We start from the raw sequence: 15,454 nt of genomic DNA, 5'->3' as shown, positions 1-15,454 counted from the left end.
ATATGACTTGAACCGATTACACTCTCTGTAAAAAAACATACAAAAAGTCATCATAAAATCTTTAACCCAACTGCATTAGAATGAGAAATTAGCCAAACTAAAAGGCATATTTATGAGTTGAGAGTTGATTTGAGAGGTATATTGATATAGCGCGGTCTAACCCCAAAGGGGTAATAGCTGGCATATGAATTGTCAGTAGAGCATCAAATTTTTTCATATTTATAAAAGGTTGCAGCAAATCCATGTATAGTATACATCATGTATTCATCACACAATGCTGATAACATTTACCAAACTGATAATGGGGAGTATAATGTCAGCCAGTGTTATACTTGACAAAGAAAACATGCCCTAAATGTCCAGCAAAAAAATAGTTAATCTCCTGAAAAATAAGCCAGTTAATGTTCCTTGCAATTTTATATAATGTGTGGCTTCTAAGCAGCAACTTTTGCATAAAACATCTAGTTACCATTTAATCCAAAGTAACTATTAGCCTAACAACAAAAAGAATCAAAGTTTTTACCAAGTAACTATAGGCCCGTTAGTTTAACTTATATAGTCGGGAAGATACTGGAGAGTTTAATAAAAGATCACATAGACAAGTTATTTTGGAAAAAAATATTTTAAGCAACAGACAGCATGGATTAATGAAAGACAGAAGTTGTCAAACAAACCTGATTTTTTTTTTATGAGGAGGTAAGTAAAATTTTGGACAGCGGGGTGGCTGTGAACGTGGTGTACTTGGACTTTTCAAAAGCATTTGACACAGTACCCCCCCCACACACACACACACACCCGGCTCATGTGTAAGGTAAAGTCTACAGGCTTGGAAAGATCAATTTGTAAATGGATAGAAAACTGGCTAAAAGACAATATTCAGAGAGTAGTGGTTAATGACTTGTACTCGGAATGGTCTAAGGTTATCAGTGGTGTACCCCAAGGTTCAGTGCTGGGACCCTTACTTTTTTATACCTTTATAAATAATATAGGGTCTGGGATTAAAAGTAAAATTTCTGTATTTACAGATGACACTAAGCTATGCAGTGGAATAATTTACAAGCCAACCTCAATGCACTGTCTAATTGGGCAACTAAGAGACAAATGAGGTTTAATGTTAATAAAGTTATGCACTTGGGGGCTAAGAATATGCATGCATCATACATACTAGGGGAAATACAGTTGGGGGAATAAATGGTGGAGAAGGATCTGGGGGTTTTGGTAGATCTTAAGCTCAATAATAGCATGCAATGCTAAGCTGTGGTTTCCAAAGTGAGCAAAGTCCTTTCATGTATTAAAAGAGGTATGGACTCCAAAGACAGAGAGAGATATATCATTTTGCCCTTGTACAAATGATTAGCAAGACATCATGTGAAATACGCAGTTCAGTTTTGGGTACCAGTTCTCAAAAAGGATATGGGGGAGCTGGAGAAAGTGCAGAGAAGGGCAACCAAACTGATAAGAGGCATGGAGGAAAGATTAGAGGAACTGAATCTTCTCCAGAGAAGAGGAGTTTAAGGGGGGATATCATCAACATGTACAAATACATAAGTGGTCCATATCGTGAACTTGGTGTTGAGTTATTCCCTTTAAGGTCATCACAGATAACTAGGGGGCACTCTTTATGTCTAGAGGAAAAAACATTTAATCTCTAAATACGGAAAGGTTTCTTCACAGTAAGAGCTGTGAACATGTAGAATAGACTTCCTCTAGAGGTGGTTCTAGCAAGCTCAGTTGATTGGTTTAAAAAAGGCTAGGATTCTTTCCTAAATGTACACAATATAACTGGATACCAACATTTATAGGTAAAGTTGATCCAGGGAAAAACAGATTGCTTCTCGGGGGATCAGGAGGATTTATTTCCCCTGCTGTATAAAATTGGGGCATGCTTTCTGGGATTTTTTGCCTTCCACTGGATAAACTTCAAGGTTTGTGTATATGGGATTGTATTTTTTTTCTTGTTGAACTTGATGGCCTTGGGTCTTTTTTCAACCTGACTAACTATGTAACAAAAGTTTGAAACTTGTAGTGGTGTATATAAACTCATTTACACAGAGAGATTGCATATAAAACGGTATTTTACCATAAACGAACTTCTGATTTAATAGGCAATGTTGACCAAATGAAATGTTTTTGTTGCATCCATATTCTTACCCATTTAGTGCAGTATAAAGCAGTAGAACAAACAATTTCAATAAATCAATAAGGCCCAGTGAGTGGATATCCTACATACCTACCAATATTATAACTATAGCTGCACTGCCAAAGTGGAGTTTCAGAGGACCAAGGGACATGACTGAGCTTAATCTATAAGGCAAACAGTTGAGAAAATGATGCAGTAGTCTTTGCCAATCAATCAATCAAAGTTTTCACACCTACGACCTTAATATTATTATGATGAGTTACTACCTTTCACACCACTTTAGTGCATGAGCCTATATCATTTCAATTATGCCATGTTTAAAAAAATAGAAAGGAGCTGATCTGAACAGAAATCCAGTGACAAAAATATCCAGTGACAAACCTGGGACCTCACCAGAAAATTAATGACTACCAGTATCTAAAGTTTCAGAATGATTCTCTTTAAAAAAAAAAAATACATCATCATGTTAGTTTTATATTATCTTATAATGCAACGCAACATGTAAATGTGACCATAAACATGAGATGGCGATCAGGAAGTTTGACTTGTGAATGCTAGTTCTTTTGATTAACCAGTGCATAAATATGTATTGGCTAAGAAACCCTGATTATACAGTGTACATGCAACCCTAAAGAACTGGCCTAGTTACTAAAAAGTAATAGCTGGCTACACTTGGCAGAAAAAAAACCTCAGCTGTAAAGACTTTTCATATTTCTTGAAAAGTCGGGAAGTGGCTACGCAAGTCGGAAATTGCTTTTAAACATGCAACGTTTTTTTGATGTGATTGCAGTCTATCAGACTGAAAGATGACCATCTCATATCTATGGGACCTTAAAGGATAAGTACACCTTTTAATGTACTATTTTTATTCTGCTTCTGCCTTCGCAGCCCTCCAGCAAATTTGTAAATATACCTCAGCACTGTGCTTTAGGTGTAGTTTTGGAAACACTGTCAAAGGTTTCAGTGCCTAGAATTCTAACCTCTTACATGTTGCATGAGGAACAAAAAACAAAAACTATTTTGAGTGATGTAGTCTATAGAACAAGGGTGCCCAACTAGTGGCCCGCGACCTCCTGCTCTGGGATGGAATAAAGTAGAATAGAATACCCTTATCAAAGGTAAGTTTATTACTAAAATCACATTGTATTTATGGGCATATCTGTTCTGTAGTGGTTCCTGGCCTGCTTTCAAAGTGACCTGCAGGCAGGGCTATCTTTTCCATTGGGCATGCTGGGAAGTTGCCCGGGGCCCCGTTTGCCTGGGGGGCCCCACCGGCTGCCCAGCAACTCCAGTAAAAAATTGTGGAGAATGACGGGTTAGAACTGCCTATGCCCAGTTTGCGGAAATCACAGAGAAGATCCGGTCCTCCACGAGTGCGGGGGGTTGCTGATGTAAGGGGGGAGTGAATGCAAAAATTTAAGGTTCCCCCTCCTATATCAGTGACCCCCCTTACCTTAGTGTATTTACTCTACGGAAGGTGGTCTCTGGTCACCAGAGTGCCCCCCACATCAGAGTTCCCCTTTACATCAGAGTCTGCAGGATTCCCCCTTACAATGCAAGGGGGAACTCAGTCTGCGGACCCTGATGTAAGTGAGAAAGAGAAAGCAGTGGACTCTGATATAAGGTGGTCTCTGGTCACCAGAGCCCCCCTCCACATCATAGTTCCCTCCTTAGATCATGATCTGCAGCGTTCCCCTTTACATAAGAGTTCCCTTTCACTGTAAGGGGTAACCTGACCTTCATGTCAATGAAGACATTTTTTTTTACTTTTGTTTAACTTAAACACATTGCTAATAGCACTAGCTACTGTATATGTTTATAGTTTAAATACTGACGTACTTTTTTTGCACTGGCAGTAAAAAATGTGGTTCTGCCAGTAAATTTTATGATTTTTGTCAGTAAATTCTCGTGCGTGATTGTGTAGACAGGGCCCCAGTGCACTGTATTGCCCCGGGGCCTATAATGCTCTTAAGATGACACTGCCTGCAGGTGCAGAGCAGTCCACCTGCTAGTTAACTGCACTGAGCCATAGACTTCTATTACAGGCGAGTTTGTTGCACTTTTTGAAAGTGCACAACACCTACATAGAAGTCTATGGCAAAGTGCAGCTAACCTGCAGGAAAGCCACAAGTGAACTGTGCTGCACCCACAGTGCAGGTGAACAACAGTGCATCAGTGTGAAAGCAGCCTTTGGCCCTTTTAACACGGTCAGTCCGACCCAATCAGACTCTCCATTCACATCTAAGGAGCGGCAGATATAAATGGTCTTGTGTCCGTTTACAAACGCCTACCACCAATCCACTCCGCTATAAAAAAAAAGAGTAGAGTGGGCTCTATAGAGTAGAGTGGGCTGTCATCCACCCGCTCTGCTCATTGTGGTCCGCGACCGGTTACCAAGTCGCTTAAAGGGGAGTTCCAGGCTTTTTTAATGTTTATTAAAAGTCAGCAGCTACAAAAAGTTTTGTAGCTGCTGACTTTTAATAAACAAACACTCACCTGCTCCACGGTCCATCGACGCGCCGGCCAGGAGCTCCGCTCCCCCCCCCTCTCCGGCCGGCGTCTTCATTCTTTGTGTGGGCACCCGGACGTGACAGCTTTCGTCTTCATGGCCAGGCACTCACTGCGCATGCACGAGTGGCGCTGCACACTGCGATTGGTCAGGCAATCGCCTGGGACCTGTCACGTGTCCCAGGCGATTGCCTACAGGGAGGGGCCACTGTAGGCGATATGACGTATCGCATAGGCGGTCCCTGGGCAGAAGGAGGAAATGGGACAGGAAGTCCCACTTCTCCTGAAGCCCCCACTCCCCCCCCAAAAAAAATGACATGCCAAATGTGGCATGTAAGGGGGCAAGGAGTGGAACTCTGCTTTAAGTGGCCCTTGCTCTTCAAAAGGTTGGGTACCCCTGCTATAGAACCTACATCTAAAACAGGTCCACAGTCTTGAAATATAATAGCTGCAGGCAGAGGGTAAAAGCAGGATGGTGAACTTCTCCTTTAGTATTATTAAAAGAATGCAAAAGTTAAAAGGCTTATCATTACCTAGCATGATAAATGGAATACCCAAGAAAGTGGAATTGTATTTTCCTCCAGTGAGATTGATGATTCCAGCAGCGGTGAGTGTAGATAAAGAGATGGTCACCAGCCCAAGCAGACCAAGCCATGGCTTACTTCGGACACAGTCTTGCATGGAGCAGCACAAGATGGCCAGTGAGACGACTAACATAAGACTTGTAATCAGGTAACGTTCTGCAACCCTGCTGGTTTTCTGAAAATCTTCTCCTAGAGATGAAGACGTGAAAGGGTACATTTTGACCTCTATGTTTAATTTCTGAAAGCTTTCTACGGTTTCACAGAAAATGGATTCCCACTTTTCAGCCACCAGTTCATTGAGGGAGTTGATTGCCTGCAGATAGTATGTGAGCTGAATTGCTTCAGCAGACTTAACCCGATCTTTGCTGTGCACGGTGACACCTCCCAATTGGTGCCCATTGTACACTTCTCTGCCATCCTTTAACTGTGTGATGGGATAGGTGATGATAAAGTTTGTTCGATTAAGGGACCGAGATGCCTTAAGTTCCTCCAAAATATGTACTATATCATCCACTATGCAAGTCTTCTCATTGCTCAACATGCAAATGTGAGCAAATGTATAATTAAACCCTGGACGGTGGACTTGAATTCTTTTCACTGCAGAGTGCAACTACAAAGAAGAAAAACAAACCAGATAAAATAAATTAATATGCAACACACTAGATCAAATAGTCATCATTTTTCTTTGCTTTGATATTTTTTAAATCATGTTCAGTATAGCAAATACTGTAAGCTAAACAATGTTTTTTTTAATTATTATTCATAACAAACTACATATATTTAAGCAAAACAAAAATATTTATTTATCATATGCAACAATAGAAGCATTAAAAAAAGTGATTTATTATTGTTTTCAAATATATTTGACAATGTGTAAAGGTTCAGTCCACCGGAAATTGATAAATAATCTAATACAGAATATATAAAAACACAGGATTTTAATGGCCATAGTATATTTGTAGACCTGGGAACTCAAGTGCAGGGAATTCCACTTAAAATGGATGTAAACCCAATTTTTTTTTTTTATGTCACAATGTAGATTTCCTGTCATCTGTGCCCAGTCTTGCCACACAGAGTTAATCCAGCGCTGAGCAATCCTCTTTTTATTGTTCAGTGAAATAAAACAGACTTCCAGTTAAAGACCAAAGTCCTTGCTTGAGTGACAGGTTATTTACATATCTCGTGCACTAGCTTGCAGACATGCACAGCTTCTGTAAAGTGCACAATTCACATCCCCCTCCCCTCTCCTCCTCTCCTCTCCCGTCCAGCTCTCCCAGGAATGGCTGTCTTTCCTGTGTTTTGATTAAATGTTTTCAAAATATGGGGTGATCCATAGTTCAGTGTAAACAGCCATCAGAATATACATAGACAAGAAGCTGTGCATGTCTGCAAGCTAGTGCACGAGATATGTAAATAACCTGTCACTCAAGCAAGGACTTTGGTCTCTATCTGGAAGTCTGTTTTATTTCACTGAACAATAAAAAGAGGATTGCTCAGGGCTGGATTAACTCTGTGTGGCAAGACTGGGCACAGATGATAGGAAATTGTATTCTCTATATTGTGACATAAAAAAAATATTTGGGGGTTTACATGCACTTTAAGTTCCTCTATCTAATATGTATTTTTAGTAAAGCACACACACCTATACTACAATATAATAATAATATATGCATCTGCCCTTTGATTAACAATTTTCAAAAAGAAAGAAAAAAACTACAGATTAAAGAGAAACTGCAGTCTGCTCATATAATTTGTAATAAAAACATATTTGTCATTCTGAAACTTCCCTCCAACCACTGTGCATATTATTTTATATATACTGGGATTCTGTACTTGCCAAATATGCTGCAGAAATCTCCCTCCACTGAGTTTGTCTGCAACAATTTTAACTGGGGGCAGCTAAAGCTGCTGCCTGATCACTTTCTGCATTTACACAGACACACAGAGGCACACCTCCAGCTCTGCAGCTCTCATTGGCCCTCTTATGTCTCACCCCCTACCCCCTTCCTGACAAACTCTCACGAGAGTGAGAGAGAGAGCTGTGCATGATGTCATAAGCCTAGGCTTTTTACCAGACAAAAAACAGGAAGTGGGCTGTATAAGGTATTTACTGGCAAAAAATATATATATATTTTACTATTTAAAGTTAAAACAACAAGGGCAGAAGATTTAATAGATGGAAAGTTGAAAAAATGACTAACGTTCCACTTTAATAAATTAGATAAAGAAATACATGTATCCTATTTTAGGTACCCAAATATATATATTTTTTATACATTTTCAATTTATTCAATAATACAATTGTATTCACTTGATACTACTATGTAGCAATTCGTCCTCAAATTTCTCTGTGCCAGTCACAGTGCGCAGTGCGGCACGGGCATGCGCAGTGCGTGCCTGGCTGTGAAGCCACAGCCGGCCCCCCCACAGTAGTGATGCCGGCTCCTCAGAGAGGAGGGGGAGAGGAGCAGGGTTTTATTCCCCTGCATTGCTGGACCCTGGGACAGGTAAGTGTCTGATTATTAAAAGTCAACAATGCAGTATTTGTAGCTGCTGACTTTAAAAAAAAAATTAAGTCGGAACTCCGCTTTGAGTAGTTAAAATTGTATTTCAACTGCTGAACTCACCCTGCTTCCCCTCCCTGCAGTGACTTAACTCAAATGGAAACACAGATCCAATGCTCTCAGAGGGGGAAGCAGAGTAAGCGAATGTCTGGTACACACAATGAGATTATTGGACAAACGATCATCTGTTTTTTTTTTTGCATGCTAGTCTCCATATCGAAAATGAAGAGTTTACTAAAGTTACAGAAATTCTCGTACGACAGAATAAAAATTTGAAAGTGATGTAATGTATTGTACAGTATTCATATTGTATTTTTGGACGATAACTGTACTGATTAAACTAAAATCATATGATCTAGTATCGTACAGGAAAAATATTTGTGCTTCTTCCATTGGATAATTTTGCATTGACTGTTGTGATCAGCTCTGGAAGCTGTACACTAACAGTAAGATTATCGTAAATCGCTTTGGTATTTTATCATACAATTTTGATTGTGTGTAGGGCCTTAAGCCCCCTGAGAGAACTGCTTTAAAGCTCCTGTTCTAAACATTCAGCATAAGTAGCACTAGTACCTGCAGCTGGCTACAGACATCAGTGGGGATCTGCTTTATTTTGATTTGAGAATTATTAAGCCGTTGGCAAAGACCACTATTTTGTCAATACTTCATTTGAAGCCAATAGTTTAAATATCCAAACTGAAAAAAAAAGTACTTTTTTGGAAAATATTCTCTGTTTTTGCCATGTACATCTCCTGTACTCATCATATTATGATTAATCTATCAGTCCTGTTGGAGGCTGGGGAGGGGCTTTGTCTAAACATCTCCCCTTTGAGACAGAGAAAGGGACTGAGGACGCAGATTCCACAGTCCCTTTCTCTGCAGCCTTAGCTGCACTGAAAATGAATGGACAGGAGACAGACGCTCCTATTCATTCATAAACTGAGACATTGTAAACACAGTTTACGATGCTCAGTTATGAATGGACAGAGTCAATGATCACTAAATCAGTGCATTCAGAGAAGGAAGGAGCTGACAAATGACAGATTTACTGGCTCCTTTCTCCGCTCTCCATCCTGACAGATCCGGGACAGGGGGGCCGGAGGAGTACAGAGGACATGGAGGGGGACCAGAGGAACATGGTGGACACGGGTGGGGACTGGAGGAGCACGGAGGACATGGAGAGGGACTTGAGGAGGACCGAACAAGCACAGAGAGGGGGACCGGATGAGCACACAGAGGAGGACACAGAGAAGGACACAGGGGACAGTCAGGGACAATCGGTGTGGCAGGGGAGGGGAGTTACAAGCACCAATCCGCCCTGTATAGATTTTAATAAAGCAGATGAAAGCTGTGGGAGGGAGAGGAGGAGAGTTGCTTTCCTAAAATCTATACAGTGCTTGTAACTTCCCCAGTACAAGTACTCGTGCAAATGCTTGGTATTGGCACTGATACCAATACTAGTATTGGTATCGGTGCAACCCTAGTTTATACATAAATACAAGAAATAAAAATACTTTCTATGAACACTTTTTTTTTTCACAAACCTTATGAACTAGCCAAAGTTTTTTTTTACAATTGGTCTGCAAATTTATGCATGGTTAGTAATCTTTGCTCTGTAGGTTATCTCCCTAATAAGTTAATTTGTGTGGTTATCTACTCCATCAGAGAATGGGAACTACTTGTCAATCTGGCTCTTGAGGAGTGGTACAACATACTATAGGAAGCCAGTCATTCAGTTACCTTTTTCACCTTTAGCATCTGCTGAATCCCTGTCTGACTTACTACGTCCTTCTCTTTTCACATTTTATTCATACTATACTTATCATCCAGCAGAGAGAAAAAATTGCAAATTCTCTGCAGTCAGTTCCTACTGTTAACCACTAGTTGAGGACACTAGATGTGCTACACATGTGCAAAAAAAAAAACTAATTGTAGCACACAGGACATGTGTAGAACATACAATCCTTCAGCCTCTCTATCACATATCCCCCTCCCAACTACTGGCCATTCCCTGAAAATAAAGCTGAAAGTTGCTCTGTATATACAGAAGCTCTAGCAGCTGCAGCTGCCAAAAAAAGAACCATCAGACTCAATGTTTATCAACACAGTTCAGATGTGATATACAGAGATACAAAGAAACATTATTACTTTTGTTCATCTGAAAATGAACAGAATGGCCGTAGATCTGCAGATGCTGTCAGTTAAAGCAACTTGACACATTAAAAAAAAGTGTCTATTTAGGCACTTCAGTACCTGCCCATAGTCAAATGATGTCCACAGGAGGGATTTCCCATCCTGGGTGGACGTTATATGATGTCCTGGTCTTCCCAGCCATCTAGGGGATGTGCGCATGCGCGTGCCCAGAGGCCGCGATGTCCACCGGGCACCCGCGATTGCCTGTGATCGCGGCAGGACCGTGGATCTGTGTGTGCAAACGCACAGATCCATGTCCTGTCAGAGGTGAGGAGACCGATGTGTGTTCCCAGTACAGAGGAACACAGATCGGTCTCCTCCGCTTGTGAGTCCCCACCCCCTACAGTTAGAATCACTCCAAGGGAACATATTTAACCCCTTGATTGCCCCCTAGTGTTAACCCCTTCATTTCCAGTCACATTTACACAGTAATCAGTGCAGTTTTTTAGCACTAATGGCTGTATAAATGTGAATGGTCCCAAAAATGCGTCAAAAGTGTCCAATATGTCCGTCGCAATGTCACGGTCACAATACAAATCGCAGATCGCTGCAATTACTAGTAAAAAAAGAAAAAAATTAAATAAATCTATCCCCTATTTTGTAGACGTTATAACTTGTGCGCAAACCAATCAAATTACGCTTATTGCAATTTTTTAACCAAACACATGAAGAAGAATACATATCGGCCTAAACTGAGGATTTTTTAAATTCTGATATTTATGAAATCAAAAAGTAAAAAATATTGCATTTTTTTTCAAAATTGTCGCTTTTCTTTTGTTTATAGCGCAAAAAAAAAAACCTACAGAGGTGATCAAATGCCACCAAATGAAAGCTCTATTTGTGGGGAAAGAAAACATAAAGATTTCATTTAAGTACAGTGTTGCATGACCGTACAATTGTCATTCAAAGTACAACACCGCTGAAAACTAAAAATTGGTCTGGGCAGGAAGGGGGTGAAAATGCCCTGTATTGAAGTGTTTAAAGAAAAACTGAATGCAAAACTTTTTTAGATTTCTTTAGAGTAAGAAAGGGTTGTAAGTTGTAAGTTTTATTTTTGCCATATGTGACCCATTGGGGAGATATCCTTTCACTTCCTGTCACCATAGCCAAAAACAGGATGTGTAAATCCAAAGTTAAGGAATCCCTTGTTGTCATTAGGGCCAGCAGAACTAGTACCCCCATTGGAAGATTTCCACTCTATTACTGTTCTGGAGACAACCCAAAATGTGTGTTTTTCTTTTACTTTCACATTCAGTCACAATGGTAAACATGTCAAGCAGAGAGTGTGAATTACCCTAATGGAAGCACAGACAGCAAAAAAAAACAAAAAACACATATGTTCTAATCAGTCCACAACTCCTTCTTTGCCTTCTCCCTTCAATTATCATTTTCCTGATTTTTAATATCTATTTTATTAAGCATTAATATTTTATCGCTTTTATTTGCTAAGTTTGTTCATTATTTTAGCGTCACATTTTAAAAAACTGCAAAATCAAAAAAACAACAACACTTTATTCCATTTGTAAATAAGTTTATAAAAGTACATTTTTGCAATACAATATCACAAAAAGAAAGAAAAAACGATATATTTATTAATTTGTTATCTTAAAGCGGAGGTCCGCTCACTGCTGCAAGAATTAAAAGCCAGCAGCTACACACACTGCAGCTGCTGACTTTTAATAAGAGGACACTTACCTGTCCTGGAGTCCAGCGATTTCGGCACCGGAGCTGATGTTTCCATCGGCTGTTGGGTGCTGCCGCCGCAATAACCAGTAAGGGAACCCGGTAGTGAAGCATTACGTCTTCACTCTGGGTCCCTACTGCACATGCACCAGGGACCCACTGCACTCTCCTACAGGCCCGGAGGGAGCGGTGATGTCAACATCAGCGGCGAGACTCCTGGAAGTGGGGACAGGATACCTGTCAAAGACATGTATCCGCTCCCCCACCCCCAAAAGGTGCCAAATGTGGCACCGGAGGAGGGAAGGAGACAAATGAGCGGAAGTTCCGATTTTGGGTGAAACTCTGCTTTAAGTAATGATAAAAAGATAGCTGAACAAACAGGTCCACAGCAATAATGTAAAAACTGCTTTAGTTTGTAGGTTTTGAACAGTTGTGAGAGGGGAAGTGGTTAAGCTGGTTTCACACTGTGTTTTTAGAGGCTTGACAACCCAATGAAAACAATATATTTTCTATATGAGGTGTAGTAGAACGGTTAATTCCGTTATCAAGTATAAGAGCCCAACTATATAATTTGTTTCTAAGATTGAAATTATGTTGCATGCATTTGCATGCATATATGAGAAAACAAACTGCCACATCAAGTTTTTTCTATAAGGCACAGTCCTACTCTAATCTATAGAAAAACCCACCCTAGAGTCCTCCTCAATGGTACGATTGATTCAGTTTTACTTCGTTACAAGGGGCCTATGATCCCTGAGTTCTCTAAAAATCCTGCCCAACTGCCATCCATACTGTCCAAAAAGTACTTCAATTGCTGTTAAGAGCAGTCTTTAAACTCTGGAACATACCGCAGCAGTAGCCCCATTCATAGACATATGGCCATATGCCATATGGCAGAAGCACTGCAGCCACATGATCTATTTAATGTTTCCCTGCAACCTGATCCCTGCAGAAGTCTCTCAGCAGCAGTCCATGTGGTCCTGTGGCACACAGTATTGACAGAACCAGGCCCTAGCCCTATAGCAGCCCAGAGAAGTCATCCTTCTGTGCTCCAAGTACTCTCTTCTTTCCTGGGTACATAAACACAGCCCAGCCACTCTGTTCTGCCTGCAGGCCCTGACAACTCTCCCATACTCCATGTACACTTCCCATACTCCATGTGGACCCATGCTCACCCCTGTTGGATGCTGGACAAGGCTAAAAACCCACCTATCAGTTTTCTCTCATCCTGGCAGCCAATAAGTGTTTTCAGGGGCAGATCCAGTTCCCTGGCTGATATGGCAACCGATGAGCATTAGAGTTGAGTGGACACTTGGATGTTCGGGTTCGGGTCCGAACCCGAACTTTAAAAAAAAAGTTCGGGTTCGTGAACCCGAACCCGATCCCAAACTCCGAACCCCATTGTAGTCAATGGGACACGGACTTTTAGAAAAAAAAAATGTGCGGAGGTCCCCGCAAATTCAATAACCAGACCCTTTAGGTCTGGTATGGATATTAAGGGGAACCCCGCCGTCAATTAAAAAAAAAATGACATGCAGTTCCCCCTAAATATCCATAACCAGACCCTTCAGGTCTGGTATGGATATTAAGGGGAACCCCGCCGTCAATTAAAAAAAAAATTAAGTGCGGTTCCCCCTAAATATCCATAACCAGACCCGTTATCCAAGCACGTTGACCTGGCCGGACGCAGAAAAGAGGGGGGGACAGAGTGCGCCCCCCCCTCTCCTGAACTGCACCAGGCCACATGCCCTCAACATGGGGAGGATGTCCCCATGTTGATGGGGACAAGGGGCTCATCCCCACAACCCTTGCCCGGTGGTTGTGGGGGTATGCGGGCGGGAGGCTTATCAGAATCTGGAAGACCCCTTTAACAAAGGGGACCCCCAGATCCTGACCCCCCCCCTGTGTGAAGTGTTAATAGGGGAACACTGTACCCCTACCATTTCACGAAGGAAGTGTAAATTCTTGTAAAAAAAAAAAACACACACATCGTAGAATAAAGTCCTTTATTAATAAAAAAAAAGTAAAAAACTCCAGCGGTGATAATCCACTCGTTCCCGGCTTCCTGCTCCCACGTTGTCCCGATCCAGCGACGAGTGCAGGTGATCTCCAGTGATGAGAAGATCCAGCGACGGGTGATCTCTGCTCCAGCGATGAGAAGATCCATCCACCTGGAGCGCAGCATCGCCGACCTCCTCTCATCGCTGGACACAGCCCAGCGAATGACGCGCTGGAGCTATGACATTACTTATATAGGGGAGGCAGGGCCACCCGTCATGTGACCCCGCACCCTCTGACGTACCCTCTGCTACGTTACTGGGGAAGCCCAGAGTCTTCCCTCTTCCCGTACATTAGATACAGTTTTCGTGGCTTACAATAAGAGGAATTAAAAAGTTTACGTATGAAAGAAGAAGACTGAAAAATACATACTGGTTAGTGTTTTATCCCTCTTGCAACAATTTGAGAATTAACAGAATTGATTTTCACTGACTTTCACGTTTTTTTTAACCCTTTCATCCCCTTGTCTTCTGCACATCTGATCTCTAGTACGTGACCTTTATATTAACCCCTCACCTCCCTTATCCTGTATATCTGCACACTACCCCTTCTTCTCCATTTTATCACTGTAAGATGACAATGTTATCTTCTCCTCCCTGTTTGTGTCATATATGACATGTATGACATAGCAAAAAATGAGACCACATTGGGGTGTCTACATTAGCGGAGGGTTAATACTGTTCTGGCATTTGTTTTTCAACAGAAAGTAAAGCCAGCCATACACAGCTAGCGGGCTGAACAAAAAAAAAAATATTAACAGATCCTTCATCCACATCAACATGGTAAATAGAAGGGTTTCACTCCAGTGACTGACATTGATCAGCGGTTACTGCTGATTGGCTGAAGCTGCTGATCAAGGATAATTTTCCAACACTTTCTTTCAAACAATTGACTTCTGCCGAGCGAGGATGATCAGACACTGATCAAAATGTGTCAGGTTCAGCACTATATGGTCACCTTTATTTACAGCAGTGGTTCTCAACCTCTCTCGTGCCATGACCCCTTGATAAAATTTCCCCAAGCTGTGGGGACCCCTAACAGTAAAAATATTTTCGTAGCGTAGGTTGTCAGCACCCTGTGTTGCATACACACGGTCACACTAAAATCCGACCGCCAAGAACGCAGTGGCGTAAAACACTACAACGAGCCGAGAAAATTAAGTTCTATGCTTCAAAGCATGCGTCAAATTGTTTCCAGGCCTGCATGGTTTTTAGTCCATCAGAATTACATCCAGACAAACGGAAATTCCGATATAATTTTTTCTTTCATCGGAAATAATTTATGTCGGAATTTACGGTGGAAAAAGTCAGATGGGGCATATCAGATGAAAAGCTTCCGTCTGACTTTTTCCGTCGGAAATTCTGTTTGTGTGTACAAGGCATCAGTCCCTTCCACTCATACAGTATTGAACCCCCTTATGGGACATTTTAGGATGTACCACTCTCTCTTTGTTCTCCTTTCTTTCCACTTTATCTCTCTCTATCCTAATTTATTTTTTCCCCCTCGTCCAACTCTCTTGCCATCTTTCTTGTTCTTTTTCTTATTATTTCTCCCTCTTTTTCTTTGTTTCTCCCCCTTTTTCCTCTCCCTTCCATGTATTCTCTATTTTTATTCCTTCTCTTACTCCTTGGTGGGGGGAATGGGATGTGTGGCAGTGCTGGGGGGGGTTGGTATCAGTGCAAATGCTGGGGGAGTTCTGATCAGCCAACTTAGGTGCTCTTGAT

The 15,454-nt window shown here is 41.4% G+C and overlaps 1 protein-coding gene across 1 annotated transcript in view; it reads right to left on the bottom strand.

Annotated features, from left to right (window-relative positions):
* Positions 1-15,454, bottom strand: part of PTCHD1 (patched domain containing 1) — a 257,228-nt gene that overhangs the window by 127,800 nt on the left and 113,974 nt on the right. Inside the window, exon 2 of the mRNA XM_040338253.1 lies at positions 5,182-5,842. Coding sequence (XP_040194187.1) covers positions 5,182-5,842 — 661 coding nt within the window. The remainder of the gene's footprint in view (positions 1-5,181; positions 5,843-15,454) is intronic.

Source organism: Rana temporaria, chromosome 2 (assembly GCF_905171775.1).
Source record: "Rana temporaria chromosome 2, aRanTem1.1, whole genome shotgun sequence".
NCBI classification, from domain to species: domain Eukaryota; kingdom Metazoa; phylum Chordata; class Amphibia; order Anura; family Ranidae; genus Rana; species Rana temporaria.
This window is presented reverse-complemented; position numbering and strand designations above follow the sequence as displayed.